Here is a 22,565-nt window from a genome sequence, read left to right as displayed (position 1 = left end):
CCTGACAATGCTGATTGTAGTGCTAGCGATATGCAGCGAAAAGTGATGTGGAATGTCACCTGTGGAAGGACATATACCTGAGCTGCAAAAGGCGACAGCCAATGAGGACGCGAGTTATGACCTGAGTTGCCAACTGTACTATTTCTAGAATTTTATCTTACTGAAAGTATTTTCATAATTTTAGAATTTCTATCATAACTTGTATTTTTTATAACGTAACTTCTAATAACGTAAGTAACGTAATTTCTGATGTAACGTGATTTCTAATATAGCGTAACTTTTAATATAACGTAATTTCTAATACAGCGTAATTTCTGATATAACGTGTAACTTCTAATATAACGTGTCATTTATATGATTTTATAATGTACATTTGTCTCATATCTTATGATGTATATTTCTTTCTTACAATATACATTTTTTTTCTTACAATATGTATTCATCTAACATCTTATAGTTATATCCTATGACATACATTTCTTGTATGTATACCTCATCATTTTTATTTTATCAATTATTATCTATGATAGATTTTCAAATGATAACATTATAACCAAATTGTGGTAATCATTATAGTAATTATCATCGCAGTCATTAACTATTTCATAGCTGTTCTTAACGGAAATGGATCAGTGACTTCTTCATTAAACTTCCTCAGTTCAACTGACAGTATTAAAATAATAATGGATTTTAAACAGCTTCATGATTTCCTCTTGCTTTCTTGATTATAGAAAATTAGTTCAGGGTTATAAGTTGAGGAGGAACGACCAGGTTATGATTGCAGGTTATGATTTAGGTGATCGCCTTCGTGCTCACCGCCCCTGCCCCTCGAGCTCCTTCCGCCCTCAGTCTCTCTTCCTCAGTCGGTCTCTGGTTCTCCATGCTAATAGACGAATAGCATTTACTAATACATGGCAAGAAAAATGTGTCAACTGAAACGATCTTCCAAAATCAATGGTTAATGTGGTTTTTTTTTTGTATTCACTGGGAAACCAATTCCCTACACTCTATTAATTCTGCATAAAACAAGTTTCCAACTAAATAATTTTATTTGAATATCCTAATACAAATATATCCAGTTCCAATAAACATAACTTTGTTTACATTCTGATCGAACGCGATCATCATAAGTGACTGTAATAACAAGCTTGCGACAAGGCGTGAATTGGCTCTCAAATCATAAGGTCACCATAGGTCACGCATCCTCATTATGGAGACAAATGATAATTAATCACACGCACACATACACAAATGTATGAATAGGGTTAAACGGGGAAACCGATTTTCGCTATAACAGCAAACCACAAGTAATCTGGTTCCTTGAACTATTCTTTCGTGACCTGAATTGACTTGTTACGAGAACTACTGATTCACACTTTGTTCTCGTCGGTCACTTCAACGTTTTCATTGTGCTTGGCCTGATTCTCAAGTGATGGCTTTAAAGGTTTCTGATATCAAATCTTTGTAGAGATTAATTGCAGATGTCAGTGGGCTTCTGAGCACCCTCAAAGCTCGCTGAAAATAAATAGTTCAACCTCTTACACATCACCACACGGAATGACGCTCTCGCTAGTGGTTGCAGAGGTGTTACAGCGAGAGCTGAGAACGAGCGAAGGAAAAAAGGCGTCGGGAAGTTCGTAAAACGCTTGCCGTGGGAAGAGGTCAAGGGGTAATGTTAACTGTTTCTGGTATTGCTAAACAAAGGTATTTGCAGAACTTACGTTTTTACTTCCCAATGCTGACAACAGAGCAAGATTGAATTTCCCGGCATAGATGTGAGGATGAGACATTTCGCTTGCAACAGAGGCATTCTACTTGGATACTGATACATCTTGGCTGCAATTGCAACTATTTAGGGAGTACGCTATTAGTATTCTCCAATAGGGCATGCCAATGATTTTCTAATTTGTTCATGTTTCGCCTTTATGATTTACTTTCAATATTTTGTATCTTCGACAATAAAATTTCAACGTCAAAGAAACTTGGAAACGCGAGAACAGAGGGAAAACTACCCTACAGAAGGCATCCTCTGTCTCGGCCTCAAGCATTTGGAAATTGGTTCCGGGTCATAAATCACGGAACAACGAGAAGGAAGCAGGTGATGATCAGGTCCTAATCGAGTTCAACCCCTTTGCCGCTCACCGCACCCACCCTTGGCTCCTCCCACATAGTCCCTCCTCCCGCCCAGAGCCCCACCTCCCACCCTTTGGCTCCTCCTCTCACCCCTGAGCTCTTGTCCCGCCCTTGGTTCTTTCTCTTGCCCCTATCCCTTCCTCTCACCCTCAGTTTCGCCTCCTACCGTATGGTTCGCTTTCGGAAAGGAAAGCAATAGTTCCGAAATCAATGAATTGCCAAGTTCATATTTTTTCTTAGTTAATATCTTTTCTCAGTTTTAATGTTGACACTTTCTACGATGATATATGCGTATTTCATTGGAAAGGAGCCTTTGAGCTTAAAGATTGCATACAAATAGTAACACCTAAATGGTCGAAAACTGTTGCAGTACATAACTATTTTCTGTGTTCAATCTTTAATTAGCCACACTACATATTCTTAGTTTGTGTGTAATTTCCTGGATGAAGATCTGCTGAAAAGGGTGAGTTTAGGATGGAGTGTGACCAATGAAAATAAGGTTTATTTTGTGAATATATTAATGACCCTTAAAGATGTGGATAGCTTCTTTGACTCATTTTATCCATTTATTCCCAATCATTTATCCGGCGACGTAATAGGGAGGAAACAGGGTGAAGTTGAGTGACTGTTCAAATGTAGAGAATCGATGATGAAGGGCAGTGTGTGTATGTATATATATATATATATATATATATATATATATATTTATATACACATATATAGGTGTGTGTATATATACACATATATAGGTATATATATATATATATATATATATATATATATATATATGTATATATATAGGTGTGTGTATTTATTGTCAGTATTATCATCGCTATTATTACTGTTATCATTAATATAACCAGTATTTTCACTATCATTACCATTATTATTCTTATCATTATGATTATTATCATTGTCATGATTATTACATATTATTGTAGTTCTTATCACTATTATTATGATTATTATTTTTTGCATTACTATTATCATGCACAAGCACACACATTTGTGTGTGTATGTGTCAAGTCAGTTTGGGTGTTACTTAATCATAGAAAAGTATTCCTTATTTATTTAAAACCGTTGCCGAAGGAGGTATTACATAAGTACTGTATATGTACATATATAAATAAATATATATATGTACACACATATATATATACATATATATATATATATATATATATATATGTACATATATATATATACACACACACATCTCTCTCTCTCTCTCTCTCTCTCTCTCTCTCTCTTCTCTCTCTCTCTCTCTCTCTCTCTCTCTCTCTCTCTCTCTCTCTCTCTCTCTCTCTCTCTCTCTCTCTCTCTCTATATATATATATATATATATATATATATATCTTTCATTAAAGGTATTTTGTCTGTGAAAATATGCATACATCGTTTCTTTCCTTTAGACAAAATAGGAAATTGAATTCCTAAAATAATTTTACTACAGTAGCTTGATGTTCTCTACAGGCGAAGGCCTACGGCCGGAGGGTCGGAGGCCTGAGGGCGGTAGGAAGTTCCGAAGGTGACAGGAAGAGATAGGAGCGAGAGGAAAATGGCGGAAGAAGAGCACAGAGGAGGGAGGAGGGGCCGAAGGTGGGAGAAAGGGCCAGGAGGGGAGGAGATAAGGGCGGGGTGCGGCGAGAAGCAAAGGCGTGGAACTCGATTATGACCTGATCATTACCTGCTTCTTTCTTATTGTTCCGTGATTTATGACCCGGAACCAATTTCCAAATGGCTGAGAGTTCCAAGCTTCTTAGGTGCTGAAGCTTTCTTGTTGAAGAAGTATACAACATATTCATAATCAGCCGTAAGGATGAAAGAATAATAAAATGAAAATTTATTGGCATACCTTAATGGAGAATACTAATTGAGTCCTCCCTAATTGGGTGTTACGCAGTCGACTCGCGCTGTAACACCACTGTATTTACTAAGCGTCATTGCTTGTGTCAGTATGTAAGATATTGGATTATTTAAATTAAGCGATTAGTACGGGTGTTAAGGAGCTTAGTGCTATATACACCTATTACCTTATTAGACCTGAGATCAAAAGCCTTCAACGCCGCTTACAAAGCAAACACTTGAGAATCAGGTCAAGCACAAGAAAAACTTTTTAAGTGACCGACAAGAACGAGTTCGCGACAAGGTGTGAATCGGTGGCCCTCATAATTGGTCAGTTCAGGTCACGAAAGAAAAGTTCAGGAAAGCAAATGTTTTGTATAACATGCTGTTAATATTCAATAGCGAAACACGGTTTCCCGTTTAACGCCTAATCATGATATGTGTGAGTTTGTGTAGTTAGCTACATATGTATGTAGGTATAAATATGTAGGTATATACACACACACACATGCATACATAAGCAGACACATATTTATGTATGTGTGTGCTTGTATGTGTATGCGTGTGTGTAGAACACTGTATATGTGTATGTCATACTATTGTGATGGATAGGTCAAGGTAATTATCGCCATTTGTTTCAATAATGATTTATGGTGAACTTTGTCGTGAACTTGTTTTTAAGTGATGGTCGCCTGTGATCAAAATGTAAACTTTCAATTGAACCTGGATATATTTGTACAATCAAATTCTTGAGAAAAATTGCAAACTGAGACATTTTCTCAACAACTGATTTTTAGTATGGTTCAGTAGACACCTTTCATGGGCGTGTGTTAGTACTTTCAATTCCAAGGGCCGGCCTAGGAGGGGTGCGGCGAATTTGAAAGCGATCACCTGAATTTTGCCGTATCATGCACGGAACCAATTTCCTGAGATGGAAGTCGAAACAGGAATTGTAATGATTATAAGACATAATGAGTTATATTTCAACATATGGCAAGAAAAAATATAATCATAAATTATTTAAAATAAGTAATAAAATCATAGGATATGACGTATTTTGATTTGAAATACTGGTGGAAATTATGCAATTGGCAACTCTGATGGAGGTCATAACTTGCGTCCTCATTGGCCGTCGACTTTTGCAGTTCAGGTATATTACCTTCCACAGGTAAATGTCAGCATCACTTTTGGCTGCTCATCGCTAGCACTACAGTCAGCATTGTCAGGATGTCTCAGCTTCCTCACTGGTCAGCCATGAGTGCCAACAACGCTTTCAACAGCACAAGCAACTTCCCTTCCTTCCATCAACAGGCTTTACCCTTATCACCGCCACCCGACGCTCGTTCTGCCCATTTTGGATATATTTCAACGCCCACTTCTTATAACGGCGTGGGTGGTGCTCCCTACCCGTACCTTCAGCATCACTACAACGCCTTCGCCAACGGCATCGCACCGCCCATGCTCTCTCCTCCGGCCGAGAAACCCGTCACGCCCCCGAAGGAGCCGCACACATCCACCTGGTGGAACAGTCCCGCTTATGCTACTCCGCCGTCACATGCTGCTTTTAATTACCACTTTCACCATCACCAGTACGACAGCCATGGGCCAGCTGTTCCTCAGTCCATTCCGAGCGCCGTCACTCAGGATGCCATTCTTCACCAACAAACCAACATCGCCGCCGCTCTCCTCTCCACTCAATCATCGGTCAGTGTTCGGCGTTGTCGACGATGCCGTTGTCCTAATTGCCAGGACACTGCAAGAGACAGTTCAGCTACCAAGAAGAGGGAGCACATTTGCCATGTTCCAGGATGTGGCAAGGTCTATGGCAAGACTTCTCACCTGAAGGCACATCTGCTCTCACATAGTGGAGAACGCCCCTTCGCGTGCAACTGGATCTTCTGCAACAAGGCCTTTACTCGATCCGACGAACTTCAGCGCCATCTGCGAACACACACTGGTGAAAAACGTTTCCAGTGTGAAGAATGTGGAAAACGTTTCATGCGTTCTGATCACCTGAACAAGCACGTCAAGACTCACGAGAACCGGCGTGCCCGTGTTGCTTCTGCTTGTCCTGCCGAAGGTGACGACGTTGATGTAGAACTGTGCGATGATGAGATGGAGGAGTTTCTTTCCGTTACTCTTCCAGACTCTCCCGTGTCTGAAACGGATTTTCAGGAGCCTAATGATGTGATAGGAAATGATCAGATACACAGCAACAGCCAGTTTCTATGAAATAAGCCTTTGTAAAATGTCCCTGTAGCATCTATCAGAGTTACTTATAGGTGAACCTTGTAAATGTACCCTGTGAAATGAGATGAGTATATGTTACATTGAAATATTTGTTTTACATTTGAAACTTATGATTACTAGACACCCCCATATCCTTATATAACATGAAAAACTGTAAATTTCTAATGATATATTATTAGAACTGATAACCAGATACGGAACAGATTCTTGGTGTGTACGTGACAAAGAAAAGTCAGATACACGACATTTATTATTCCTTAGGAGACCACGGTTTTGGTTGATAAAGTATTTTATATTGAAATAATAGTAGGTAAGCCCTGGAAATTTATCAAGTGAAATAATATCAGTTATATATTCTTTACGCTTGAAACGAAACCAACAACTGTATTAATCATGAAAAGGAAATGATTATAGATTTTCATGGAAGGAAATGATAATGAAGCGAAAACTATATTACTAAATTGTTAATATCAACCCGACAAGAATTCCAAACTATGAAATGCTGTTAATCTTATTCGTTTTACATAAGGTAGTGGCAGCCATTCATTCCTAATATATGGAGTTAGATCCAATGATGATATACATATATATAAACAAATACACGTGCATATATCTATATATACATACATATATATGTACATATATATATATATATATATAAATATATATACGCATACATATATGTGTACATATATATATATATATATATATATATATATATATATATATAATATATATATATACACACACACACATATATATATATATATATATATATATATATATATATATATATATATATATGCATTCATATATATGTAAATGTATATGTATATATGTACAAACATATATAAATGTACATGAATATGTGTATATGTACAAATATATATATGTATATATACATATAAACATGTATATATAAATGTACATGTATATGTATATCTACATATATATATATATATATATATATATATATATATATATATATATGTTTGTGTGTATGTGCATGTATGTGTTTATGTATATATGTATATACATGTGTAGAAACATATATATATGTATATATTTACATATATATATATACACACATCTGTACTAGCGTATATATACATATATATATATATATATATATATATATACGTATATATACACACAAATATATACATATATATATCCTGTCGTGGGAAGTTAGAGATGGGTTATTCATTTGTACAAGTATATATATGTATGTGTGTGCGTGTATGCATACATACAGAGATATATGTACATATGCATATGTAGATATATACATATTCATATACATACATACATATATATGCATAGATATGTATATATGTATATATACACATGTATATGTACCCATGTTTGTATATATGTATAAACACCCTCATAGACACACACACACACATATATATATATAAACATATATATGTATATGTATATATATACATATATACATATAAGTATATGTACCCATGTTTGTATTTATGTATAAACATCCTCATAGCCACACACATAAATATATATAAACATATATATGTATATATATATGTATATATATACATATACATATAAGTATATATGTGTGTCTGCATGCATATGTATATTTATATGCATGCATTATATATACACATATACACAAATGTGAGTGTCTAATTCCCGGAAATGAGATGATTTCTGTTCAGCATCCTCCACTCAGCACAAAACGCCCACCTCCCCCCCCCCCTCCTTCCCCTCTCCCTCTCCTCCCCTCATCAGATTTCTCCTCCCAGGCAGTCACTTAACTCCACCCCGGACTTCCCATAACGCTATCAGCACACCTTAAACTTGGAATCAAATGCTGGTGGCTATAGCGTGTCGATCATTAACCTCCTGTCATTATTATTTGCAGAAATGTATCTTCTAGTAAGCACTGGGTAGTATATGTTTGTTTGTACCTGTACTATTATTCTTGCCTACGACGTACATTATTTAATTTATAAGTTTTGGTCATATTACCTGACTCAGACATATTTTTTCTCCTTGTGAATCATAATGAAAAAAAAAAAAATCATTTATACGTCTTGGAGAAAAGGAGTTTTTTAAACGATATTCATTCTAATTGATACAGCAAATCGCTGTTTTCGGAATAGCTGCTTTCCCTTGTGAAGGCGGTACAGCGGGGCGGGAGAAGCGGCCAGGGGCGGGTTGGGGCCCAGGGCAGGAGGGGCCGAAGACGGAGCGCGGCGAGCAACAAAGAGGCTCAACTCGATTATGACCTCTTCATCACCTGTTCCTTCTGCATTGTTACTTGATTTATGACCCGGAACCAGTTTTTCAATGGCTGAGGCAAAGGCAGAGATAGTAATTTGTTTACTTTTAAACACCAGTCATTACACCCTAGAGCATATGAATGTATTCATATCAAGGACCTTTATAAATCCAGAATGAGAAGCTGAGTGTGTCCAGCGTTAGTAAAATATTGAAATGATGCAATGGTGCTCACTGAAAAAGAATCGTATAGAATGTCAAACCTTCTTAAATATTCGCTACTTTACTTATCAAAGTACAAACAGAAATGTAATGAAAAACCTAAGTCAGTACTTTCTACTCCTCTTTCCTCTCCTCTCTTGTTTTCTCATTTCATTTGTTAAAATTTGTCAAAACAAGTATTAACTACAACTGTATTATTATTAATGACGCCAACACGCGTGAATGAGGTCAGTCACAAGTAAAACGTTCAAGTGACCGACAAGAACGAGTTCGCGACAAGGTGTGAATCGGTGGCTCTCACAATAGGTTATTTCAGGTCACACATGAAGAGGCCAAAGAAGAAATCTTTATTAGGCCTCAAAGACAAAATGCCGTCTGTTCATGCGAGGACGGGAGAGCGGTGGGTAAACGTTTTCAATTTTCTTTGTTGCGTCATCTTGTAACGCTTCGTAAAAATCATGCTACATAAACACACACACACGCATATGTATACATACATATACATATATATATAGATATATATTCATATACATATAGATATATATTCATATACATATAGATATATATTCATATACATATAGATATATATATCTGTAGATATATAGATATATATCTGTAGATATATATCTGTAGATATTTAGATATATATCTGTAGATATTTAGATATATATGTAGATATTTAGATATATATATGTAGATATTTAGATATATATATGTAGATATTTAGATATATATCTGTAGATATTTAGATATATATCTGTAGATATTTAGATATATATCTGTAGATATTTAGACATATATCTGTAGATACATATATATATCTGTATATATACACAGATACATATATATATATACACAGATACATATATATATATATATATATATATATATCTGTATATATACACAGATACATATATATATATATCTGTATATATACACAGATACACACACATATATATATATATATATATATATATATATATCTGTATATATACACAGATACACACACACATATATATATATATATATATATATATATATATATCTGTATATATACACAGATACATAAATATTTCTGTATATATACACAGATACATATATATATCTGTATATATACACAGATACATATATATATCTGTATATATACACAGATACATATATATATATCTGTATATATACACAGATACATAAGTATATGTATATATAGATATATGTATATGTATATGTATGCATAGATATATATGTATAACAATCCTCCCTGACCTGGCCTCGAACCTAGGTCACTCCGGGTATGAGACCGGAGGGCCAGTACTAAACCAACCATACCACACGACCCACTAAAAGGAGTGTGCACACTCCTTTTAGTGGGTCGCATGGTATGGTTGGTTTAGTACTGGCCCTCCGGTCTCATACCCGGAGTGACCTAGGTTCGAGGCCAGATCAGGGAGGATTGTTATACACCTATATCAATGCGGTATTGCATTATTTCATCTTTCATAGATATATATGTATATGTATGTTTAATATATATATATATATATATATATATATATCAAATATATATGTATATATACATGAACACATGTATAGACGTTTGTGTATACAGATATGAATATATAGTGTGTGTTTGTATATTTCACTACTAACTTGTTATCCGACACTGTTTTCTACCAATTTGCTGAGGATGAATTGCAAATTATCTATACAACCTGAATTTCAAAATATCTATACAACCTTAATTTCAAAATATCTATACAACCTGAATTTCAAAATATCTATTTTTATTGTAATCTGAACAGCATTCACAGGGTGTTTATAGGTTCACTTTGGCAAAGCGATACAAAGGAAATTCTCTTCGTTGGAAAAGTATCAATGGCGCATCGCACCTCCGACGTCCAAATCAGACTCCTGCAAATCTGCTTCAGATACGGGAGAATCTGGCAATGCGAATGAGTCCACGCTATCATCAGTAGCAATATCATCACACAACTCAACATCGACGTCGTCGCCTTCGACAATGCGGGCGCGTCGGTTTTCGTGTGTCTTGATGTGGTTGTTGTAGTGATCAGATCGCATGAAACGTTTTCCGCACTGTTCACACTGGAAACGTTTTTCGCCCGTGTGCGTTCTGAGGTGACGCTGGAGTTCATCGGAGCGAGTGAACGCCTTGTCGCAGTACATCCAGTGACACACAAAAGGTCGCTCTCCGGTGTGTAAAAGCAGATGTGCCTTCAGGTGTGACGTCTTGGCATAGAGCTTGCCACATCCCGGGACATGGCAGATGTGTTCCTTCTTCTTGGCGCCTGTCCTATTTCGCGAGGCGTCCTGGCAATTGGGGCAGCGGCATCGTCGACAACGCCGAGCACCAACAGACCCGTTGAGAGCAGAAGCGACGCGTCTTTGCTGGTGAAGAATGTTGTCCTGTGCGAAGGCGTTCGTTTGATGCGGAGTGAGGCTTGGGTTGCTTTGGCCCACCAAAGGTCCAGCGAGACTGGCGTGCTGCTGATAAAGATGGAATGGATAACCATAAGTGGCGTGAGAAGTGGGCGTGTTATAAGCAGTTGAACTCCACCAGTGCGATGTGTGCGCTTCCCTCGTGGGCGTGACGGGTTTCTCGGGTGGAGGTGAGAGCGTGGGTGGTGTAACAGCGTTGGCAAAGGCACCGTAGTGGTGCTGCAGGTTCGGGTAGGGAAGCTCCCCGACGCCGCTGTACAAATTAGGCGGCGAAACGCTGCCAACATGGCCACGGACGCCTGGGAGAGTCATGCTGGGAGTGTGCTGGTGGTAAGGAGTGAATGCATTTCTGGTGTAAAGACTGTTGTAATAATTCATGGCTGTTCCCTCAACTGTGCCACAAGAATACATCTCAGTGCCGTTGGTTCCGCAAGGAGCAGGTGGAGCGAGGAGAATGAGATGGACCTTACCTGTGAGCAATGATATACCTGTCCTGGGAATGCGGGTTCTCCTCTCGGGCCTCTTTCAGGTACTGCCATTGTAGCCAAATGTATTTTATTTTCGATTATTTTTCTGTGTATGATGATTCTTACTTTGGGTATGCTAATTTGGATCTGAATATACAATAATAGATAAGTAAAACAAACACATGGTTTTGGTTTAAATCACGAATCCCTCGCAAGATTAAGACGGTGCCTTCTTTCGAAGGATTTTGGTTTTGGTATGTGGCGATCGTTGGCCGGAGAGAATACCCTTCCGTTTAATCTCGGTGCCAGATTCGAGCGCGTTACCGCTGAACCAAGGCGGCCGCTATAACACATATATGTTTATGTGTACACACACATATGTGTGTGTGCGCGTGTGTGCATATATAGAATGATACCGCACATGTACAAAGTACCTCACGACTTAGGTAACCCTGGCATTACTCGTTTACCTAGGATTACTGTAATTTTCACATTTATTTTATATGTGCACTTTCTTCGACAACTTTGACTTGGGATAGTATCTGCCTTAAGACTAAGTAACGCAGGTACTTTTCCAAAGCTCCATTATCATAGTCGTTCTCAAGACATGTTATACAGTTAGCTATGACTTAAGGTGTGTATTGTGTGGACCATTCTCATTTTATCTAAAGTTCACGGAAATTCGAAAACAATAGTATTCCGAAAAAAAGTTTAATGAGTTGGAAAGCATATCGGAGAGGGGAGGGGGGGGGGGGAAGGAATAAGAGAAAGGAAGGTCATTTCTACCACGTAATCCGAAGACACGTCACTTTCATGTTAGCCGAAGCCCGCCCATTGTCCTTGGAAAATTTATAGGAAATATAAGAATTTTACCTTGTTCTGCAGAAGTTTCCAGAACGGATTTTCCCACTGAGAAGGCTTATAGAGGGGCCATGGGCGGGAGGAAGGACCGTCGGGAGGAGGAGGGGCCATTAGTATGAGGGAATCCATGGGTCGAGGCAACATGGGCGGATGGAGAGGCCATGGTCAGGAGGAAAGACCGTGAGCAGGAACATAGGCCGTGTTTAGGGCGTGGAGAGGCAACAAAAAGGTTGAACTTGATTATGATTATTTTGATTATGATTATCTGTGATTTATGATCCGGAACTAATTGCTCTGTAGCCGAGACTAAACTCCTTGTCATTTTGCTTTAGACAAAGAATATATAAAGGATAAAAGTTAACAAGCGAATATGTTTTGACAATGCGGGAGGTTGTGCTCATTATCCATTTGTAGAAGGAACATTATATGGATGAATTTCTTGATGCGCAAGTGCCATATCTTGGACTCAGTAGTTTTCCTTTTTCTTCGTAACCTCAACTTTCATATTCACAACTCGACAAATGTCTTTACTTTCCAGTCAATACCATGACATGAGTCTGCACACTTGAGTCAAATCTACGGGAATTCCCTTAACATTTCAAATAACAACACCGATTCATACTCAAATTCATGTGTACAAGTAACGTTTAAACACTTTAGCTCAGCTGAACATACCCATAACTAAGACCCTACATGGGCTTTCTGTACCACCGTGGAAAATATCGGACCTAAATGTATATTATACGACTGCCCCCCAAAAAGACAGTGCCCCCCTGCTATACTTAAACAGTATGCACTTGCAAGTATAAATGAGCATCTAGACACTCTTTCCAATGCATATGAATGCTACACTGACGGATCCTTGCAGTATGGGAGCAGAGCAGGATGCGCTTTTGTTGTATATAAAAACAATATTTTGCAGCACCAGGATTGTAGGAGGGTTCATGACTGGGCTAGCACTATGCAAACTGAGTTGGCAAGAATACTCATGGCCACCGAATTTCTATTGAATCAAGGCTCAGGGGTCATTTTCTGCGATTCACAGAGTGCTCTCCAGGCTCTGAACACTCTAGACAAAGATGCGGGAAATATTGCAAATTACATCATAAACGTGTATCGTGCAAAAGAACGAGGCCATAATATACGTTTTGTGTGAATTCTATCGCATGTTGGAATCCCTAGGCATGATCATGCTGATCGCCTAGCAAAGTCAGCATGTGACAAACAAAGTGTGGACATAGATCTTGGGATACCTCTTTCTAGGATTTTATACATCATTAAAGCTTCCTTCAGAGAGGACTTGACTGAGTTGATTAATTCTCAACGCCCTGAAAGCTGTAGTATAAAGCACTATGACCGGTTTAGGCAAGATTCATTCATCTATGGTTTATATGAAACACGAACAAGACAGTGTGATGTTGTGACTGCAAGAATCAGGCTTGGATATAGATTGTATTGGCAGGTCAGTACAGTTTGTAATGTCGAAAAAACTAAGTGTAAACTGTGTAATAAGGAATATAACCGAACGCTTGTAAATTATATCTCAGAGTGCCATGTGATACAGCCTTTCAGGCCACCTAACATGAGGTACGGATAACTATGTAACTACTTCATATCATCTGATGCCCTAGAAGATATACTTGTGTTGTATCCTAAATTTGGAATGTAGTATCATATAACCGAATATAAAATGTATTAATGCTTTCCCACGCCCAAGCTATATGCCGGCGTGGCAGATGAGTGGATAAAGGACTGTGCAATTGTTCCTTTCCTTAAACTGATAAAGTACTCATAGCAATGTTATAGGCTAAAATTCAAATATAATACCACTATATAATGTTATGACCATGCATTACTTGTACCACAGCTTGCCCACGCCTGTGCAGTTAGCCAGGGTGGTAAATAAAGGACTAAACTAAACTAAACTGTTACATCAAAGGTAGGTCATTTCTACCACGTAATCCGAAAACACGTCACTTTCATGTTAGCCGAAGCCCGTCCCTTGCCCTTGAAAATTTATAGGAAAATAGGAGCGGGTGTTGGGGCCCAGGGCAGGAGGGGCCGAGGGCGGAGCGCGGCGAGCAACAAAGAGGCTCAACTCGATTATGACCTCATCATCACCTGTTCATTCTTCATTGTAATTTGATTTATGACCCGGAACCAATTTTTCAATGGCTGAGGCAAAAGCACAGATAGTGACTTGTTTACTTTTAAACTCCTAACATTGCACCCTAGAATATATGAATGTATTCAAATCAAAGACCTTCATAAATCCAGAATGAGAAGCTGAGTGTGTCCAGCGTTAGTGAAATATTGAAATGATGCACTGGTGATCACTGAAAAAGAATCATATAGAATGTCTAGCCTTCTTAAATATTCGCTTACCTTCCGCCATGATCAGTAATAGCGACTGGCAGTTTAAGATCCCTCGACCTTCACGCAGTCCGCTTTGAATTCCACACAATACTGAAAGGCTACTTTACTTATCAAAGTACAAACAGAAATGTAATGAAAAACCTAAGTCAGTTCTTTCTACTCCTCTTTCCTCTCCTCTCTTGTTTTGTCATTTCATTTGTTAAAATTTGTCAAAACAAGTATTAACTACAACTGTATTATTATTAATGACGCCAACACGCGTGAATGAGGTCAGTCACAAGTAAAACGTTCAAGTGACCGACAAGAACGAGTTCGCGACAAGGTGTGAATCGGTGGCTCTCACAATAGGTCATTTCAGGTCACACATGAAGAGGCCAAAGAAGACATCTTTATTAGGACTCAAAGACAAAATGCCGTCTGTTAAAGTGAGGACGGGGGAGCGGTGGGTAAACTTCTTCAATTTTCTTTGTTGCGTTATCTTGTAACGCTTCGTAAAAATCATGCTACATAAACACACACACGCATATGTATACATATATATACATATATATACATATATATTCATATACATATATAAATATATATCTGTAGATAAATATATATATATCTGTAGATATTTAGATATATTTCTGTAGATATTTAGATATATATCTGTAGATAAATAGATATATATCTGTAGATATTTAGATATATTTCTGTAGATAATTTATATATCTGTAGATATAAAGATATATATCTGTAGATATAAAGATATATATCTGTAGATATTTAGATATATATCTGTAGATATTTAGATATATATCTGTAGATATTTAGATATATATCTGTAGATATTTAGATATATATCTGTAGATATTTAGATATATATCTGTAGATATAAAGATATATATCTGTATATATATACAGATACATAAGTATATGTATATATAGATATATCTATATGTATATATAGATATATGTATATGTATGTATATCTATATATCTATATGTATATATAGATATATGTATATGTATGTATAGATATATATGTATATGTATGTTTAATATATATATATATATATCAAATATATATGTATATATACATAAACACATAAATAGACGTTTGTGTATACAGATATGAATATATAGTGTGTGTTTGTATATTTCACTACTAACTTGTTATCCGACACTGTTTTCTACCAATTTGCTGAGGATGAATTGTAAATTATCAATACAACCTGAATTTCAAAATATCTAATTTTATAGTAATCTGTACAGCATTCACAGGGTATTTATAGGTTCACTTTGGCAAAGCGATTCAAAGGAAATTCTCTTCGTCGGATAAGTATCAATGACGCATCGCACCTCCGACGTCCAAAGCAGACTCCTGCAAATCTGCTTCAGATACGGGAGAATCTGGCAATGCGAATGAGTTAAATTCCATGCTATTAATGTTAGCAATATCATCACACAACTCAACATCGACGTCGTCGCCTTCGACAGGAGAAGCAGGAGCAATGCGGGCGCGTCGGTTTTCGTGAGTCTTGACGTGTTTGTTGTAGTGATCAGATCGCATGAAACGTTTTCCGCACTGTTCACACTGAAAACGTTTTTCGCCCGTGTGCGTTCTGAGGTGACGCTGCAGTTCATCGGAGCGAGTGAACGCCTTGTCGCAGTACATCCAGTGACACACGAAAGGTCGCTCTCCGGTGTGTAAAAGCAGATGTGCCTTCAGGTGAGACGTTTTGGCATAGAGCTTGCCACATCCCGGGACATGGCAGATGTGTTCCTTCTTCTTGGCGCCTTTCCTATTTCGCGAGGCGTCCTGGCAATTGGGGCAGCGGCATCGTCGACAACGCCGAGCACCGACAGACCCGTTGAAAGCAGAAGCGACGCGTCTTTGCTGGTGAAGGATGTTATCTTGTGAGAAGGTATTCGCTTGATGCGGAAAGAGGCTTGGGTTGCTTTGGCACACCAAAGGTCCAGCGAGACTGGCGTGCTGCTGATAAAGATGGAATGGATAACCATAAGTGGCGTGAGAAGTGGGCGTGTTATAAGCAGTTGAACTCCACCAGGGCGATGTGTGCGCTTCCCTCGTGGGCGTGACGGGTTTCTCGGGCGGAGGTGAGAGCGTGGGTGGTGTAACAGTGTTGGCAAAGGCACCGTAGTGGTGCTGCAGGTTCGGGTAGGGAAGCTCCCCGACGCCGCTGTACAAATTAGGCGGCGAAACGCTGCCAACATGGCCACGGACGCCTGGGAGAGTCATGCTGGGAGTGTCCTGGTGGTAAGGAGTGAATGCATTTCTGGTGTAAAGACTGTTGTAATAATTCATGGCAGTTCCCTCAACTGTGCCACAAGAATACATCTCAGTGCCGTTGGTTCCGCAAGGAGCAGGTGGAGCGAGGAGAATGAGATGGACCTTACCTGTGAGCAATGATATACCTGTCCTGGGAATGCGGGTTCTCCTCTCGGGCCTCTTTCAAGTACTGCCATTGTAGCCAATTATTTTTCTGTGTATGATGATTCTTACTTTGGGTATGCTAATTTGGATCTGAATATACAATAATAGATAAGTAAAACAAACACATGGTTTTGGTTTAAATCACGAATCCCTCGCAAGATTAAGACGGTGCCTTCTTTCGAAGGATTTTGGTTTTGGTATGTGGCGATCGTTGGCCAGAGAGAATACACTTCCGTTTAATCTTGGTGCCAGATTCGAGCGCGTTACCGCTGAACCAAGGCGGCCGCTATAACACATATATGTTTATGTGTACACACACATATGTGTGTGTGCGCGTGTGTGCATATATAGAATGATACCGCACATGTACAAAGTACCTCACGAATAAGGTTACCCTGGCATTACTCGTTTACCTAGGATTACTGTAATTTTCACATTTATTTTATATGTGCACTTTCTTCGACAACTTTGACTTGGGATAGTATCTGCCTTAAGACTAAGTAACGCAGGTACTTTTCCAAAGCTCCATTATCATAGTCGTTCTCAAGACATGTTATACAGTTAGCTATGATTCAAGGTGTGTATTGTGTGGACCATTCTCATTTTATCTAAAGTTCACGGAAATTCGAAAACAATAGTATTCCGAGAAAAAAGTTTAATGAGTTGGAAGGCAAATCGGAGAGGGGGGGGGGGGGGGAGGAATAAGAGAAATGAAGGTCATTTCTACCACGTAATCCGAAGACACGTCACTTTCATGTTAGCCAAAGCCCGCCTATTGTCCTTGGAAAATTTATAGGAAATATAAGAATTTTACCTTGTTCTGCAGAAGTTTCCAGAACGGATTTTCCCACTGAGAAGGCTTATAGAGGGGCCATGGGCGGGAGGAAGGACCGTCGGGAGGAGGAAGGGCCATTAGTAGGAGGGAATCCATGGGTCGAGGCAACATGGGCGGATGGAGAGGCCATGGTCAGGAGGAAAGGCCATGAGCAGGAAAATAGGCCGTGTTTAGGGCGTGGAGAGGCAACGAAAAGGTTGAACTTGATTATGATTATTTTGATTATGATTTTATGTGATTTATGATCCGGAACCAATTGCTCTGTAGCCGAGACTAAACTCCTTGTCATTTTGCTTTAGACAAAGAATATATAAAGGATAAAAGTTAACAAGCGAATATGTTTTGACAATGCGGGAGGTTGTGCTCATTTTCCATTTGTAGAAGGAACATTATGCGGATGAATGTCTGAGGCGCAAGTGCCATATCTTGGACTCAGTAGTTTTCCTTTTTCTTCGTAACCTCAACTTTCATATTCCCAACTCGACAAATGTCTTTACTTCCCAGTCAATACCACGACATGAGTCTGCACACTTGAGTCAAATCTACGGGAATTCCCTTAACATTTCAAATAACAACACCGATTCATACTCAAATCCATGGGTACAAGTAACGTGTAAACACTTAGCTCAGCTGAACATACCCATAACTAAGACCCTACATGGGCGTTCTGTACCACCGTGGAAAATGTCGGACCTAAGTGTATATTATACGACTGCCCCCAAAAAAGACAGTGCCCCCCCTGCTATACTTAAACAGTATGCACTTGCAAGTATAAATGAGCATCTAGACACTCTTTCCAATGCATATGAATGCTACACTGACGGATCCTTGCAGTATGGGAGCAGAGCAGGATGCGCTTTTGTTGTATATAAAAACAATATTTTGCAGCACCAGGATTGTAGGAGGGTTCATGACTGGGCTAGCACTATGCAAACTGAGTTGGCAGGAATACTCATGGCCACCGAATTTCTATTGAATCAAGGCTCAGGGGTCATTTTCTGCGATTCACAGAGTGCTCTCCAGGCTCTGAACACTCTAGACAAAGATGCGGGAAATATTGCAAATGACATCATAAACGTGTATCGTGGAAAAGAACGAGGCCATAATATACGTTTTATGTGGATTCCATCGCATGTTGGAATCCCTAGGCATGATCATGCTGATCGCCTAGCAAAGTCAGCATGTGACAAAGTGTGGACATAGATCTTGGGATACCTCTTTCTAGGATTTTATACATCATTAAAGCTTCCTTCAGAGAGGACTTGACTGAGTTGATTAATTCTCAACGCCCTGAAAGCTGAAGCATAAAGCACGATGACCGGTTTAGGCAAGATTCATTCATCTATGGTTTATATAAAACAAGAACAAGACAGTGTGATGTTGTGACTGCAAGAATCAGGCTTGGATATAGATTGTATTGGCAGGTCAGTACAGTTTGTAATGTCGAAGAAACTAAGTGTAAACTGTGTAATAAGGAATATAACCGAACACTTGTACATTATATCTCAGAGTGCCATGTGATACAGCCTTTCAGGCCACCTAGGATGAGATACGGAGAACTATGTAACTACTTCATATCATCTGATGTCTTAGAAGATATACTTATGTTGTATCCTAAATTTGAAATGTAGTATCATATAACCGAATATAAAATGTATTAATGCTTTCCCACGCCCAAGCTATATGCCGGCGTGGCAGATGAGTGGATAAAGGACTGTGCAATTGTTCCTTTCCTTAAACTGATAAAGTACTCATAGCAATGTTATAGGCTAAAATTCAAATGTAATACCACTATGTAATGTTATGACCATGCATTACTTGTACCACAGCTTGCCCACGCCTGTGCAGTTAGCCAGGGTGGTAAATAAAGGACTAAACTAAACTAAACTGTTATATCAAAGGAAGGTCATGTCTACCACGTAAGCCGAAGACACGTCACTTTCATGTTAGCCGAAGCCCGTCCCTTGCCCTTGAAAATTTATAGGAAAATAGGAGCGGGTGTTGGGGCCCAGGGCAGGAGGGGCCGAGGGCGGAGCGCGGCGAGCAACAAAGAGGTTTAACTCGATTATGACCTCATCATAACCTGTTCCTTCTTCATTGTAATCTGATTTATGACCCGGAACTAATTTTTCAATGACTGAGGCAAAGGCACAGATAGTGATTTGTTTACTTTTAAACTCCTCTTATTGTACCCTAGAATATATGAATGTATTCAAATCAAGGACCTTTATAAGTCCAGAATGAGAAGCTGAGTGTGTCCAGCGTTAGTGAAATATTGAAATGATGCAATGGTGCTCACTGAAAAAGAATCATATAGAATGTCAAGCCTTCTTAAATATTCGCTTACCTTCCGCCATGATCAGTAATAGCGACTGGCAGTTTAAGATTCCTCGACCTTCACGCAGTCCGCTAAGAATTCCACACAATACTGAAAGGCTACTTTACTTATCAAAGTACAAACAGAAATGTAATGAAAAACCTAAGTCAGTTCTTTCTACTCCTCTTTCCTCTCCTCTCTTGTTTTGTCATTTAATTTGTTAAAATTTGTCAAAACAAGTATTAACTACAACTGTATTATTATTAATGACGCCAACACGCGTAAATGAGGTCAGTCACAAGTAAAACGTTCAAGTGACCGACAAGAACGAGTTCGCGACAAGGTGTGAATCGGTGGCTCTCACAATAAGTCATTTCAGGTCACACATGAAGAGGCCAAAGAAGACATCTTTATTAGGACTCAAAGACAAAATGCCGTCTGTTCATGCGAGGACGGGGGAGCGGTGGGAAAACTTTTTAAATCTTCTTTGTTGCGTTATCTTGTAACGCTTCGTAAAAATCATGCTACATAAACACACACACACGCATATGTATACATACATATACATATATATAGATATATATTCATATACATATATAGATCATATATCTGTAGATATATAGATATATATCTGTAGATATATATATATATATCTGTAGATATATATATATATATCTGTAGATATATAGATATATATCTGTAGATATATATATATATATATCTGTAGATATATATATATCTGTAGATATATAGATATATATCTGTAGATATATAGATATATATCTGTAGATATATAGATATATATCTGTAGATATATAGATATATATCTGTAGATATATAGATATATATCTGTAGATATATAGATATATATCTGTAGATATATAGATATATATCTGTAGATATATAGATATATATCTGTAGATATATAGATATATATCTGTAGATATATAGATATATATCTGTAGATATATAGATATATATCTGTAGATATATAGATATATATCTGTAGATATATAGATATATATCTGTAGATATATAGATATATATCTGTAGATATATAGATATATATCTGTAGATATATAGATATACATCTGTAGATATATAGATATACATCTGTAGATATATCGATATACATCTGTAGATATATCGATATACATCTGTAGATATATCGATATACATCTGTAGATATATCGATATACATCTGTAGATATATCGATATACATCTGTAGATATATAGATATACATCTGTAGATATATAGATATATATCTGTAGATATATAGATATATATCTGTAGATATATAGATATATATCTGTAGATATATAGATATATATCTGTAGATATATAGATATATATCTGTAGATATATAGATATATATCTGTAGATATCTAGATATATATCTGTAGATATCTAGATATATATCTGTAGATATCTAGATATATATCTGTAGATATCTAGATATATATCTGTAGATATCTAGATATATATCTGTAGATATCTAGATATATATCTGTAGATATCTAGATATATATCTGTAGATATCTAGATATATATCTGTAGATATCTAGATATATATCTGTAGATATCTAGATATATATCTGTAGATATCTAGATATATATCTGTAGATTATCTAGATATATATCTGTAGATATATAGATATATATCTGTAGATATCTGATATATATCTGTAGATATTAGATATATATCTGTAGATATATTAGATATATATCTGTAGATATTAGATATATATCTGTAGATATTTAGATATATATCGGTAGATATTTAGATATATATCGGTAGATATAAAGATGTATATCGGTAGATATAAAGATGTATATCGGTAGATATAAAGATGTATATCGGTAGATATAAAGATGTATATCTGTAGATATAAAGATGTATATCTGTAGATATAAAGATATATATCTGTAGATATCTAGATATATATCTGTAGATATTAGATATATATCTGTAGATATCTAGATATATATCTGTAGATATATAGATATATATCTGTAGATATATAGATATATATCTGTAGATATTAGATATATATCTGTAGATATCTAGATATATATCTGTAGATATTTAGATATATATCTCGTATATTTAGAT

General features: G+C 37.4%; 3 protein-coding genes across 3 annotated transcripts; 1 reads left to right on the top strand and 2 right to left on the bottom strand.

The window, feature by feature from the left end:
• The first annotated feature begins 3,593 nt into the window (after positions 1–3,593).
• LOC125029842 (transcription factor Sp5-like) lies at positions 3,594–6,210 on the top strand. The gene is made up of 2 exons (XM_047620019.1): positions 3,594–3,661; positions 5,124–6,210. The coding sequence occupies exons 1-2, from the start codon at positions 3,594–3,596 to the stop codon at positions 6,208–6,210; spliced, it is 1,155 nt and encodes a 384-aa protein (XP_047475975.1).
• Positions 6,211–6,250: 40 nt separating this feature from the next.
• On the bottom strand, positions 6,251–11,693 carry LOC125029841 (transcription factor Sp5-like). Its single transcript, XM_047620017.1, has 4 exons — positions 11,625–11,693; positions 10,587–11,478; positions 8,337–8,551; positions 6,251–6,280 (listed from the first exon to the last, which is right to left on the bottom strand). The coding sequence occupies exons 1-4, from the start codon at positions 11,691–11,693 to the stop codon at positions 6,251–6,253; spliced, it is 1,206 nt and encodes a 401-aa protein (XP_047475973.1).
• Positions 11,694–15,207: 3,514 nt separating this feature from the next.
• Positions 15,208–17,330, bottom strand: LOC125029840 (transcription factor Sp5-like). The gene is made up of 3 exons (XM_047620016.1): positions 17,262–17,330; positions 16,203–17,115; positions 15,208–15,275 (listed from the first exon to the last, which is right to left on the bottom strand). Exons 1-3 carry the CDS (start codon positions 17,328–17,330, stop codon positions 15,208–15,210), a joined length of 1,050 nt encoding a protein of 349 aa, XP_047475972.1.
• Between the last annotated feature and the right edge of the window lie 5,235 nt (positions 17,331–22,565).

Source organism: Penaeus chinensis, chromosome 10, assembly GCF_019202785.1.
Source record: "Penaeus chinensis breed Huanghai No. 1 chromosome 10, ASM1920278v2, whole genome shotgun sequence".
Classification (NCBI taxonomy): domain Eukaryota; kingdom Metazoa; phylum Arthropoda; class Malacostraca; order Decapoda; family Penaeidae; genus Penaeus; species Penaeus chinensis.
The sequence above is the reverse complement of the archived record's forward strand: the minus strand, read 5'-3'. Positions and strand labels throughout refer to the sequence as shown.